Source organism: Lepidochelys kempii, chromosome 7 (genome assembly GCF_965140285.1).
Source record: "Lepidochelys kempii isolate rLepKem1 chromosome 7, rLepKem1.hap1, whole genome shotgun sequence".
Lineage (NCBI taxonomy): Eukaryota > Metazoa > Chordata > Testudines > Cheloniidae > Lepidochelys > Lepidochelys kempii.
The window spans coordinates 15,888,467-15,902,146 of NC_136386.1; the positions used below are offsets into that span (position 1 = coordinate 15,888,467).

At 43.8% G+C, this 13,680-nt stretch overlaps 1 protein-coding gene and 1 non-coding gene across 2 annotated transcripts in view; one reads left to right on the forward strand and one right to left on the reverse strand.

Moving 5' to 3' along the window:
- The first annotated feature begins 1,741 nt into the window (after positions 1-1,741).
- ARL8B (ARF like GTPase 8B) overlaps positions 1,742-13,680 on the forward strand; it is a 33,674-nt gene continuing 21,735 nt past the window's right edge. Inside the window, exon 1 of the mRNA XM_073351186.2 lies at positions 1,742-2,023. Coding sequence (XP_073207287.2) covers positions 1,769-2,023 — 255 coding nt within the window. The 5' untranslated portion in view covers positions 1,742-1,768. The remainder of the gene's footprint in view (positions 2,024-13,680) is intronic.
- On the reverse strand, positions 5,657-5,759 carry LOC140915416 (U6 spliceosomal RNA). The gene has a single exon (XR_012160152.1). It is a non-coding gene; the product is annotated as a U6 spliceosomal RNA (small nuclear RNA).

Here is a 13,680-nt window from a genome sequence, read left to right on the forward strand (position 1 = left end):
CTTCCTTTATGTACTTCACTCATTTTGAAGAGGGAAACCAGGCTGATCAATTTCTCTTTTTCATTCTCAAACACTAGCACAGGGCTCCAAGGGTAACTACATTTCAGTGTAATAAGCCACCTGTTTCCAAAGGGTGGATGGCTCGGGTGTTGCAGCAGGCAGGGGGCTGGTAGAAAGGGGAAGTCAGGGCGGGGAATATATAAGAGCAGCAGATATAAGAGGTAGCATCAAAGGGTTCACTGTGTGAGTGGGGTGTAATACAGGGCAGTGGGATGGGAGAAGGGAAAGTGGAGATATAGGGAGCAATGTGGGAGAGCAGAGGGCAGTGGGGTTGGGAGCAATAGAGGTATTGGGACAGTGTGGGACAGTGGGGGTTTCAGGGGCAGCACAGGGCTAATGGTGCGACAGGTTTAAGAGGGGTCATTACAGGGTGGAGGGCTAGCAGTGAAGGCATCAAGGTAGCAGTGGAGAGTAGACAGGATATCAGAAGGTGATGGGGTATCAGAAGCAGCGGAATATCAGGGTATCCAGGACAGTATAGGGGGAAGCAGTATTGGGTATTGGGTGGGTAGCTGTGTGGCATAGCAAGCGGTGGCCCATGTTGCCAATTCTCATGATTTATCATAAAGCTTGCAATATTTTATGTTTAAAGCCCTGATTCCTGGAGGCAAGTGACCGTGTGAAAATCTTAGCTTTCATTTTGAAAAAAAAAAAAAGTTTCTAACCCTAATGACTCTGGAAAAAAGCTGGAAAATGTGACCCAAGTGCACCCTAAAGGCACAGAAAGCAGAAGACAAATAAAACTAACCTACTATTAATATTTTATTTTTCAAAATCTCATGATTTTTAAGCCAGTTGCATGATTTTTTGGGGAGAGGTGGGGATGACTCAAAATTTCTGAACATTTGGAATAGGTGAGGTGGAATGCAATGTTTATATTCTTAGAATTTCAGCTGCTAATATGGATGTTCATTTTTCAGCATGACATTTTTTTAAATTGATTTAAATTTGCACAATTGTGGGAAATTATGGGGCAGTTGTCAGATAATGGGAGTGTCAGACAATAATTATGTAATGACAAGAGCCAGTGAGATTCAAAAAGTTAAAGCTTTATAGCCATTAAAGCACTAATACTCAAAAACCCAAAGTAAATGTCCCTAAACCAAACTCTCATAAGTTCTCAAGCAGCATGTTTCTTACCTTGCCTATCTGTAAATTTCCACTATTATCCATGGAAATATTTGTTGTACATACAGTGAAATTGACTGACCAATCTAATCCTTCCAACCCTAAATATGAGGTATTAGGGAGTGGGATGGGGGCAGTAGAGCTATTGGAGGAGGAGGCCTGGGGGTGCTTTGGGGGGATAGCAGGGTGAGAGTAGAAGGGGAAGAGGGTGGCAGTGGGGTGCAGAAACGGCACAGCTCACCTTGCACGTGTCCCAACCCCTATTTGTGCACCAGCCCCAGTCCCTATATCCCTGCCCCAGCCCCTATGCTTGCCCCCTATTTCTGCTCCAGTCCCTATCCCTGCCCCTACGTTTGACCTTGTTTGTCCCAGTCTCAGCACTTGCCCCAGTCCCTATCCCTGCCCCAACCCCAGCCCTCCAGTTGGCCGCTGGGTGGCGCTGGCAGGGCAGGTACGCGAGAGTGAGTCCTCCCCGGGCGCCGGGCGGACACCTCGCCGGCAGGGGGCGCCGCAGGCTGGGTTTGCGGCTGCTGCCGGCCGGGCCGCTCTTGCTCCCCAGGCCGGCGTGGGGAGCCGTCATATGACCGCGGCGCGGCGAGCAGGGCAGCGTTGGCCTTGGCCGGAGCCGCAGCCCGCGAGTCGCCGCCGCCAGTCCCCGAGGGGCCGGAGCTCGCGCTCGTGCCGGAGGGTCTCGGCCCGCTTCGCCGCCGCGATGCTGGCGCTGCTGTCCCGGCTGCTGGACTGGTTCCGCTCGCTCTTCTGGAAGGAGGAGATGGAGCTCACCCTGGTGGGGCTGCAGTACTCGGGCAAGACCACCTTCGTCAACGTCATCGCGGTGAGCTCGCGCCCGCGCCCGCTCCCGCCGGGGGGGGGGAGGGTGTAACCGCCGCGGGGGGCGGGGGGGTAGGAGTGATCCAGGCCCATTGGTCCATCTCCCATTAGGCCGGGGGGGGGGGGGCGCTCTCTGTGTCTTGGGGGGTGGGTACTGCGGGGCGGGGGTAGGCGTGATCCAGGTCTCTTGGCGTCTCTCCCCTTGGGGGTAATGGGGGGGGGGACGGGGACGGTGTAGGAGGGAGTCCGAGTGCCTTGGCCTGGCCCCCACTGGGCTGGAGGGGGTGTAAGCAGGCCTGTCTCTGTGGGGGGCTGTTGGGGTGGGGGGTTGGGACAGGCTGCTCTCTCCTCTCCTAGCCTTTAGGCAGCGTGGGGTATGGCTGGAGGAGGTTTCTGGTAGTAGTTGGGGGGGGGGGTGATTCTTGGCTCTGTATAGGGGAATGGTGGATTTTTGGGCATCTCTTTGAGCAATCTTAGGGCAGGTCTGAAGACCCAGCCCTCAAAACAGGAGGTTGCAGCAGGCTAGCAGTCCTGGCACTGCACTGATGCCAATGGAAATCTACCCAGTCTGGTAGGGAGACAACTGCTTCCTACCAGCTGCTCCTCCAGGCCTCACTGTAACTCCATTATTTAGTAATGAGGGGTTGGTATGCCTTTTGAGCGGGATTAGGTACCCAGTTGTCTGATCTTTAATTTGGTTTGTAATTAGCCATAATCTACTGATCTCTCAAATCTCTAATATGAAGATCTTGTTGCATTTTACAGTTCCTGGCACAGTATCCTACATAGCATCTGTGCAACTGGAACATAGAAGTACAGTTGACTAGAATAAAACTTACATTCTGTGTATTGAGTTTTGTGGGCTAAAATACTGGCTGTAATCACTTTCTCTCTGTATAGCTGATGATCCATCACGCACTTTCATTAAAACAATGAGGAGTCCTTGTGGCACCTTAGAGACTAACAGAGGTATTTGGGCATAAGCTTTCTTGGGCTAAAACCCACTTCATCAGGGTTTTAGCCCAAGAAAGCTTATGCCCAAATACCTCTGTTAGTCTCTAAGGTGCCACAAGGACTCCTCATTGTTTTACAGGCTAACATGGCTACCACTCTGAAACCTGTTTCCTTAAAACTAAGACTGATGAGTTGAGGTGGCCTCACTAGAACTATAGCTACAGAATGGTGCTTTCTGTACTAACAAATGTAGCATAGTTTGCTTGACATGTGTATGCAGACTCTCCACTGACAGCCATAATACTGCTTACAGCATAGCTTGACCCTCACTGAACAGGAAACAAATTGAACGACTTTTCTGGACCACTTAACTGCATATGTTTCCTCTGGCTCTGCTGTTGGTACCCAATACTGCAGTTGAAGAAGGATGCATATGACTTGGTGTTTTTGTTCACATGCAGTAAAGGGCTTAACTGATAGTCCAAGGTACTTACAGGGAAACTGAGGCATTAAACTAGTTTTAGTCTAGGGTGGACCTGACAGTCACTTGATGCACTGAATTCTTGGGTGTAAGTTGGATAAGAAGCTTATCTTAGAGCGACAGACCAACTTTTTGGCTGCATAAGACTAGGAACAGTATGATTCTTGTACAGCCGCACAGATTTTACATTTTGTGTGTTCTGTTAAGCATGGCTAGTCCTCGCTACTTAAGAAACTACTTATGTCATCTTTCTGCCAAAAAGCATTTTAATGTATTCAATACTGTCCTGTAGCTGTGTGGGGGGTGGCTTTTTTTTTTTTTAAATTAGGACTTTCAGATAGCATGGTCCCGTAGATCAGACTGTCCCTGAATGTGTGCAAGGCTTAATACAACTGTTGGGCACTTGGACAGTCCTGTTGCATTTCAAAGCTTGTTTGCAGTTTACTGATTGTGAAGGGTAAGCCCTGCTCAGATCAGTGTTCATATTTTGCTCTGTGTACATGCCACCCCGATCAAAGTTTTATTTGACTAACATGTTGGAAAGGAAACTTTATTTACTAAGTTTTCAACTTGCAGATGTTGAATTTAGGTCTTGCTCAGTAAATGTAACTGACTTTCTCGTGTTCTGACAGTTGTATTGCCTAATCAAGAAAGTCACTCTATCTTGGTGTCATGCTTATACAGTGTAACAAGGACACTCTAGTCATTGGGTAACACTTCCTCTATAAAGTAAGCCTCTACTGTCTGCTTGCCTAAGCATATCTGCAGGACTAAGCTATTAATGTTTGGGAAACAGGCCCTTTTAGGGGAAGGTAGTGTGGTGGTCCTCAAAATTAAGCTCTCTAGCTCAGCCTTCTGAAAGCAGAGGTTTTAAAATTATTGAACAGACTTAAGGCAGGCCCTGCAATGCTGTGCTTCAGGATCCTCTCTCTAGATGGCCAGAACAACCGAACTTTGAGCAACAGGATTAACCTCACAACCCTGATAGCTTGTTGACTTCGGGAGCTGTCTGGCCTGTCAGGTAGAGCCCTCAGCTCTGTCTGTTCTTAGCCAGCACTAGTAATCTGGGGCTGCCTCTAGTCTTTTACAGCCAAGACTGACTTTAGTGGTGAAGAACGGGGGAAATGGTGGGATGCCAGCAACAATTGGAATCAAAATGTCCTGTACGTCTCAACTGGACAGGAGAGGGAATAGACTCTCTCTACTTATTGGTAGTTTTATTTGAGCCTATTCTGGCTACCAAGCTGGTCAGTGACACTTGTAATGTTCTTTCTCTCCCACATTCTTTGGAAAAGAACAATCCCATGAAAAACCTAGTACTCTAAATGTACTATACTAGGAGTTCACTATGGATGAAAACATGTAGTGTGTAACTGGCTGAAGTAGTAGAAGTACCACTTACTGGGAGAAGAGATGCTAACTAAACACTTCTTCCATCCTCCGGGGCAGAAGGGTGAACTCCGTGTCTACTGTTTGAAGATCAAGAGATTGTAAATCTTACTAACAATTGCTTAGTCTTTGGCATTAAAGCACTGAAACTTATATGGGTGAACACTATTATTAAAAACATATATACTTGCAAAACTGTTTGAGTACTGTGTGTGTCAGTAACAGTTGGCCCATGCCAGAACTGCAGCATGTTTCCATCTTTATCTGATTGGGTAGTGCAGCTGTGCCACACATGTAACAGGTTTGAGATGGGTCAGCAGTAGATAGGTTTGAAGCATTTGGACAGCTTTCTTGACTCCTTTGGGATGCTAAGGTAAAGCCACGGTCTAAAATACAAGCAGAATCTTGCAATCTGTGGTTTCAGTTTTGTAGGATAGATACAAGGTCTTAGTACTGATTACATGTGCAGTGATTTTGTATGGTGTGTGTGGAACACATCTTCCATGTTCTCTACAAAAATGATCATGTCATAACCATGTCCCTCGCAACTCTTTATAGTGTAGACACAGCATGAAGGTTTCTCATACCAAGCAGTTTCCTGTAATGACTTGTATCTGATTTCATCAGGTGAAATGTTTAATGCCAGTTACTCATCAGCTTATGCCAACTGCTGATGACTCTTAACCTGGAAAGTGCACCAAATAAAATAGGTCCTGTTCCAAATAATGGAAATGTCCCTCCTTTTCCTATAGTTAACAGCTTCCTTCTGTACTACTTAGTCTTTAACTATCATGGCTTATTAGATCTTCCTTTTTTTTTATGGAACACTTCACGAATTTGCATGTCATCCTTGCGCAGGGGCCATGCTAATCTTCTCTGTACTGTTCCAATTTTAGTATATGTGCTGCCAAAGATCTTCCTTGTTAAATCCCAATTTACTTACTTAACCTGTTTATAGTAGAGTCTAGTTATAAACTCTTGTAGATAAGTGGTGTGTCCTTCTCCTCTTCCCCCCCCCCCACCTCCCCCATTCAACTTAGCTACCATGTGAGGCAGAAAATCTAGCTAAGTAGACACCACCTTTGAAGGTTCCACTTTAGTCACTGTCCCTTTAATTAAATACTACCATAATGAATATAGTTTTCCTTGTGTATGAGTAAAGCTGCTCACAAGGGAGGATATCATTCCATCATGGGCCATACTTTCCAGAATGTGAAGAGGCCTATGGCTTTTAGATTTAACATTTTTTGCTGCAGGGTAAACAGATGTAATCTAAGTGAATTTGTCCTGGATTTTAATTGAGGACTTCTAGTGTTCCCTGTTCATAGACTCTGAAACCTCTTTTGCACTAAGTAACTTCTGCTGACCTGCATCTCTGCAGCAAGTGTGTGTTTGTCAACAGTCTTTCATCAGGCATACTGTCTGAAAGCTGCAAGTCATATTCTTTCTATAACCGAGTGGGCAACCAATCTCCTTCATCATGTAACACAATTGAAACACAAATATTTCAAGTGAGCTGATAGATTCTTGTTGCACAAAGCCTAAAAGTTTTGAACTAGTTTTGGTAAATTGGTTCTACATTTGAACTTCAGCTTCTGAAAGCCACTTCATACATTATATTTGACTGATTTTTATTGTAAAACTCTATCTGATGCCTGGCTGCCTGATATATGATCCAGCTTGTTAATACCAAACATATTTGCCAAATGTTCTGGTCCCCTCGCTTAATAGTAATCAACTGTTAATGAAAGCATGTACTCCTCTAAAATCTAACACTTTAAACTGCACTAATAATATACCTTTAAAATGCACTGTTAACCAGACATTAAAAAAAACCCTTTCACTCATACTGTTTCAACTGTGTCAAAGTGGAATGAAGACTATTAAACAGAGTGACCCATTATTCTTCTTTTGTGTTGCATCCAAAATACAGCAGCATTATGGAGAAATTTTAAACTGAACTTTAAAAAAGTCTAAACCTATAATAAGACATTAAGACCAACATTTATGTTTGTAAGAGGGTTTTAAATTTATAAGACAGTGTTCCTTTAATGAAAATTTTGAGGTTTCAGTTTCTGGACCTATGTGTTTAATATCACTTTTCACAACAGACTTACTAGCTATCAATAAATAAATTTACAATGATTTGGATATGTATATGTGCATATTTATTTGGTTTTCCTAAAGCTAATTAAGTATTTTAGGAAAAAGTGTGAGAGCAGCCACCAGCAAGAGTTGGTGGCGGCATTCTGAGGCCATCAAAAAATTTGTCCTGCGAACCCCTGCACTAGTGCCTCAGGCCACCATCATGGCAGGGAAATGATTAAGTGAAAGACACCAAGATAATCCTGGTAAGTGATCCACATCCACATGCTGCGCAGGAGGTGAAAATCCCCTACGGTCACTGCAATCTGACATGAGGAACATTTCTTCCTTACCCCACATAGTGATAAATTAGACCCTGAGCATGTGAGCAAGAACCAGCTAGCCAAGTACCTGAGGGAGAATGCTTAGTCCCACCTGAGATGGCCTGCCCCATCTGGTGTCCAATCTCAAGCCATGGCCCTCCCTGATGTGTCAGTGAGGAGATGAAACAAAACAACCAGAATATATTTGCATGGGAAGAATTGCTTCCTGAACCCTGCAGGTGGCCAGCTGAAACTCTAAAAGCTTACGCTTCAGGAACAGAAGATATAAACCAGAAGTGAGCCTCAGGACTGCTGAGCCCTGCCCACTACCATCATAAGCAACCGCATCATACAATCACACTCATAAATTTCTCCTCCCATTTATATCAAGGGTACCTCTGCAAACATTCTATAAATGACTGATTTATTTTTCAATATATACATTCACTTACAGTGTCTGCAACGTGAAACTGCATTTTACAGTACATTAAATTCCATTTCTAAAATGGATGAACTAACAGACTGTAAACTCCTTAGGGCAGGGATTATTTTTCTCTTCTGGGTTTGTGTGGTACCTAGCACAGTGTCCCCTGATCCTTATTTGGAACCTCTAGATGCTACTGTAATAAAAATACTGGTAGAATTTTTCCCCAGAGGAAGGATGTTCAAGCCCAGTTGTGCTGAGAGGGACAGATAAACCATCTCAGGATGATCCATATTGGATATGCATGTGCATGGCATCGTAAAGGTAATTGAGCTATAAAGTTATATCCTCATAGGGTTCTGTATTGGGGAGTGAGTCTCCTGGCCTGGGTTCACAGATTTGTGGTAGCAGGGTTTGGATTAGGGCACTAAAAATATCAGGGTAGACTATGTTTTGACCCTGTTTGGGCTGGAACAGGGGCCCTGAAGCCCACCATCCCAATTCAGAGTCTGTGGACCGAGGGTAGGAGGCTTGCCTCCAGGTCAGCATAGACATACCTTTATATTTGTCTAGAAGACAAGTCATGAGCAAGTTGGGCTGACTAGTAGATAAGAATCTGTCTTGTGCAATGGCAAAGCTTTGGTGATGTGTCACTTTCTGAATCCCTTGGGAAACTAAAGGTGGAGGTTTTTGCCTGTCCTTCATTTTAAGGAGCTGCTCTGCAGCAATGCTCAAATATTAAGCCACAAATCTAATCTCTGCACTGTACTCCCTTCTCTCAATGGTAAAAGTCAGTTCATCCTCAATGCCAAGTGCGATTTCTAGGGCTTGGGGTAAAGCTCACCTGTCAAGTGTTTGCTGGGGAGGGGGTTGTACTCTTTTCTTTTGAATAGAGGCGGAAACTTGTAGGCTGAGTCCTAAATATCAGAAAATGACCAAAGCAGGGAAAAAACGGTCTTAGCATTGGCCTAATGTTAACCTTCCTTCAGAGTCTGAACAGTGTAGTAGTTTCACTTCAGAACCAACTGTTCCCCAGACTTGAAGCAAACTTACACACTTAAGCATGTGGCAGCTACAGTAACATATCCAAATATCTGAAATGTAGGTCTTGTGCATACTGTCACTAAGTCTATTAGCTGATACTTGTCAGGCATTCAGGATTTCTTTAAATTTATTCCAATTAGTAGTACTTAAACTTATATTTGGGTTACTTTAAAAAGGCTATGATAAACTGTGTAATGGCATTACCATTAGAGATCTATTGATTTAAGTTTTAATAGTTCATAATGTACAGTAAAAATGTTTGAAGATTGACTGTGGCAAAGAAACATTGCTTCAAACTTGAACACAAATATTGTAGATCAACTTTATTTTGTCTATTGCGTCTAATACTACAGATCCCATGCTGAAAATTGAAATGAATTGTTGATGCAGATGCAAGGAGTAGCAGCTCTAGAGTTCTAACCATTAAGATCATATGTTGGAGTTTCACTTTACATACCAAACTGGTCTTCAGACAAAACGCCAGCACAGCTAACAGGAAGCCAGTGTTCTGACTGCAGTCTGCTGCCTATCATTCTGTAGCTACACCACTCTGCATATTGTGGAGGCTTGCAACACTTCAACTGGAGATGGAAGTGTTCAGTAAGCAGCTTGCTTTACACATAGAATCATAGAATATCAGGGTTGGAAGGGACCCCAGAAGGTCATCTAGTCCAACCCCCTGCTCAAAGCAGGACCAATTCCCAGTTAAATCATCCCAGCCAGGGCTTTGTCAAGCCTGACCTTAAAAACCTCTAAGGAAGGAGATTCTACCACCTCCCTAGGTAACGCATTCCAGTGTTTCACCACCCTCTTAGTGAAAAAGTTTTTCCGAATATCCAATCTAAACCTCCCCCACTGCAACTTGAGACCATTACTCCTCATTCTGTCATCTGCTACCATTGAGAACAGTCTAGAGCCATCCTCTTTGGAACCCCCTTTCAGGTAGTTGAAAGCAGCTATCAAATCCCCCCTCATTCTTCTCTTCTGCAGGCTAAACAATCCCAGCTCCCTCAGCCTCTCCTCATAACTCATGTGTTCCAGTCCCCTAATCATTTTTGTTGCCCTTCGCTGGACTCTCTCCAATTTATCCACATCCTTCTTGAAGTGTGGGGCCCAAAACTGGACACAGTACTCCCAGATGAGGCCTCACCAATGTCGAATAGAGGGGAACGATCACGTCCCTCGATCTGCTCGCTATGCCCCTACTTATACATCCCAAAATGCCATTGGCCTTCTTGGCAACAAGGGCACACTGCTGACTCATATCCAGCTTCTCGTCCACTGTCACCCCTAGGTCCTTTTCCGCAGAACTGCTGCCTAGCCATTCGGGCCCTAGTCTGTAGCTGTGCATTGGGTTCTTCCGTCCTAAGTGCAGGACCCTGCACTTATCCTTATTGAACCTCATCAGATTCCTTTTGGCCCAATCTTCCAATTGGTCTAGGTCCTTCTGTATCCTATCCCTCCGCTCCAGCGTATCTACCACTCCTCCCAGTTTAGTATCATCCGCAAATTTGCTGAGAGTGCAATCCACACCATCCTCCAGATCATTTATGAAGATATTGAATAAAACCGGCCCCAGGACCGACCCTTGGGGCACTCCACTTGATACCGGCTGCCGGTATTTGAGACACATGCAGTGTCTCAAATACAACTGAACATGAAGCATTTCTTTTGGACTAAGATCTGTATAGTAAATATTGGGCAAGAACCTAGTGTTGCCAGCAAGGCTTGTATTAGGCAAATGTCTAAATAGTTTATGTTCAGATATCTCAGGTATAACATTCTTAATAAAGAATATCCTGTGGTCCAAGGACATTGTAAGAAAGAGTTGAAGAGAGCGGTTCCCAAACTGCATGCATACAAGCTTTTTATAACTGTGACTTTGTGTTAAAATGAGACCTGTTAGTTGTTGGCTTAAATTCATTCATTACAACAGTGACTTGTAACTATCCCACTTTAAACAAAGTAGGTAAGATTAAACTTTACTACCTGTGGAACTCTCAAGTGTAAAAGTACTATAGTGGTATTACAAATTCATGGTCCATTTAGGTCAATTTCATGGTCATAAGATTTTTAAAATAGTAAATTTCATTATTTCAGCTATTTAACTCTGAAATGTCACGGTGTTGTAATTGTAGGAGTTGGGGGGCGGGGGGTTATAGTGGGTGGGTGGTGGTGGTACTGCTACCCTTACTTCTGTGCTGCTGCGGATGGTGGCACTGCTTTCAGAGTTGGGTAGCTGGAGAGCAGTGACTGCTGGCCAGGATCCCAGCTCTGATTTGGCAGAGCTGCCGCCAGCAGCAGTGCAGAAGTAAAGATAAGAGGGCATGGTATGGCATTGCCACCCTTACTTGGGCACTGCTGCCTGCAGAGCTGGGCCCTCAGTCAGCAGCCGCCACTCTCCAGCTGCCCAGCTCCGAAAGCAGCAGTGCCAAAGTACGGGTGGCATAGTATGGTATTCCTAATCTTATTTCTATGCCGCTGCTGGCTTAACTACTGATCTTGTGTACTTTTACCCTGTACCCTCAATTTCATGAGGGAGACCAGAGTTTCTCAAATTGGGGGTCCTGACCCAAAAGGGAGATGCAGGGGGTCACAGGGTTATTTTAGTGGGGGATCGTGGTATTGCAACGCTTGCTTCTGTACTGCCTACAGAGCTGGGTGGCTGGAGATATACAAGTTAATAGAACTCTTAACTTGTGTCTGGTACAGTTCAGATCTAAGGCCCAGCACCCTTTAGTTGTAATAAGTTTGGGGAAAGAATAAAGTTAGATGGTTGTCAGTAGTGCATGTTACAGTGGTACCTCAGATGTTGCATCTGCATTTTGTTCCACCCACAAGCATGTCTTCATAACACAACCCATTTAGCTAATCAGAAAATCAGGCAAAAAGAAGAGTCTAAAATTTGCTCAAGTCTTTTTACTCCAACATTATGAAAGTTTCAGGACTCTGTCCTGCCCACAACTCTTCCTGGAAAATAATGTATATGAGTGGCCTAATCTGGTTTGATGCACTGAATGTGTCTGGGAGGTAATTTAAATTGTCCTTTATTTTGAAGGTGTACTTTGCCTATTAACGTGAGAGCCAGTTAGAACACCTGTTTCCCGGTATTATTTATCCCATCTCTTACTCTGTCCCTGTCATAAATATAAAGGGAAGGGTAACCACCTTTCTGTATACAGTGCTATAAAATCCCTCCTGGCCAGAGGCAAAACCCTTTCACCTGTAAAAGCTTAAGAAGCTAAGGTAACCTAGCTGGCACCTGACCCAAAATCTCCAATGAGAGGAAAAGATACTTTCAAATCTGGAAGGGGGGGACGGACACAAAGGGTTGGTCTGTCTGTGTGATGCTTTTGCTGGGAACAGATCAAGAATGCAGCCTTACAACTCCTGTCAAGTTAATAAGTAAGCTAGCTAGAAATGCGTTAGATTTCCTTTTGTGTAATGGCTGGTAAAATAAACTGTGCTGGATGGAATGTTTTTGTGCCTTTTTGTAACTTAAGGTTTTGCCTAGTGGGATTCTCTGTTCTGAATCTGATTACCCTGTAAGGTACTTACCATCCTGATTTTACAGAGGTGATTTTTACCTTTTCTTTAATTAAAATTCTTTTAAGAACCTAATTGATTTTTCATTGTTAAGATCCAAGGGTTTGGGTCTGTGTTCACCTCTACAAATTGGTGAGGATTCTTATCAAGCCTTCCCCAGGAAAGGGGGTGTAGATTTGGGGAAGACGTCTCCAAGTGGGCTCTTTCCCTGTTCTTCGTTTAAAACGCTTGGTGGTGGCAGCATACGGTTCAAGGACAAGGCAAAGTTTGTACCTTGGGGAAGTTTTTAACATAAGCTGGTAAGAATAAGATTAGGGGGTCTTTCATGCAGGTCCCCACATCTGTACCCTAGAGTTCAGAGTGGGGAAGGAACCTTGACAGTCCCCTTTATTTTCTGTGGTCTGCCTTTTTATTAACTGGCACTTAAAGAAATTTCATCTTAAAGTCATTTTAAAGGGTCCCCTTATTATTAGGGATTGTAATCCCCTTGGCTCAGGTGCCATATTCAGCTTTTACAATGAAAATTGATTAGTTTCAGCCTCTAATTCTTTTAGGCTAATCAAATGATGCGGTTGTAAATGCTTCCAAGGAATATTTACCTCTAAATTTTTCACTTTCTTTTTGAATGGATGAAAGGGTGTTCTGGGGTGTTTTTTTGCCATAGGTTCTGAAACCCTTTTCTAAAACAAAAAAGTATGTGTTGGGTCTTAATATTAGAGTATTCCTTTAAGAAAATTGGGTCTCTGAAAGGTAAAATATAGAGCCAGAGAAGTAAACTCCAGATAGAACTATGCATTTAATTATTTCCTGGTGGACTTCTAATGTTTGTGTGGTATCCTGTTAATTTAGAGCTGCCAGCTCTGAAGGCAGCCGTGTAGAAGTAAGGGTGGCATGGTATGGTATTGCTAATCTTACTTCTGTGTTGCTGTTGGCCTCCACCTGCCCAGCTGTGAAGAAATGAGTCTCAATACCCCAATCCCTCCTAAAATAACCCTGTGACCCTGTCTCCCCCATGAAATCGGGGGCTATACAGTAAAAGCACACAAGATCAGATTTCATGTGTTGTTTTTATGGCTGTGAATTTGGAAGAGCCCTGCAAATAACACACATCTCTAATAGCAATTAATGTTGCTGATAAAATAAGAGAATAAACCAAACTTCAGTGTCTGAGTCGTTAAGCAAACGTTCTTCAGACTTTCCTCGCTGAAGTGAGGAGTACCTCAAAGTCCCAATTTTCAGGAAAATAAAATTTAAAAAAATTGTTCTAAAAATGTATCTGCAAGTTTTTTTCATGAAGTTGATGGATTTCCACTTCATACAACTAAATTCAGTGCCGTATGAAAGCTTATGCCCAAATAAATCTGTTAGCCTTTAAAGTGCCACTGGACTCCTCATTGTTTTTGTGGATACAGACT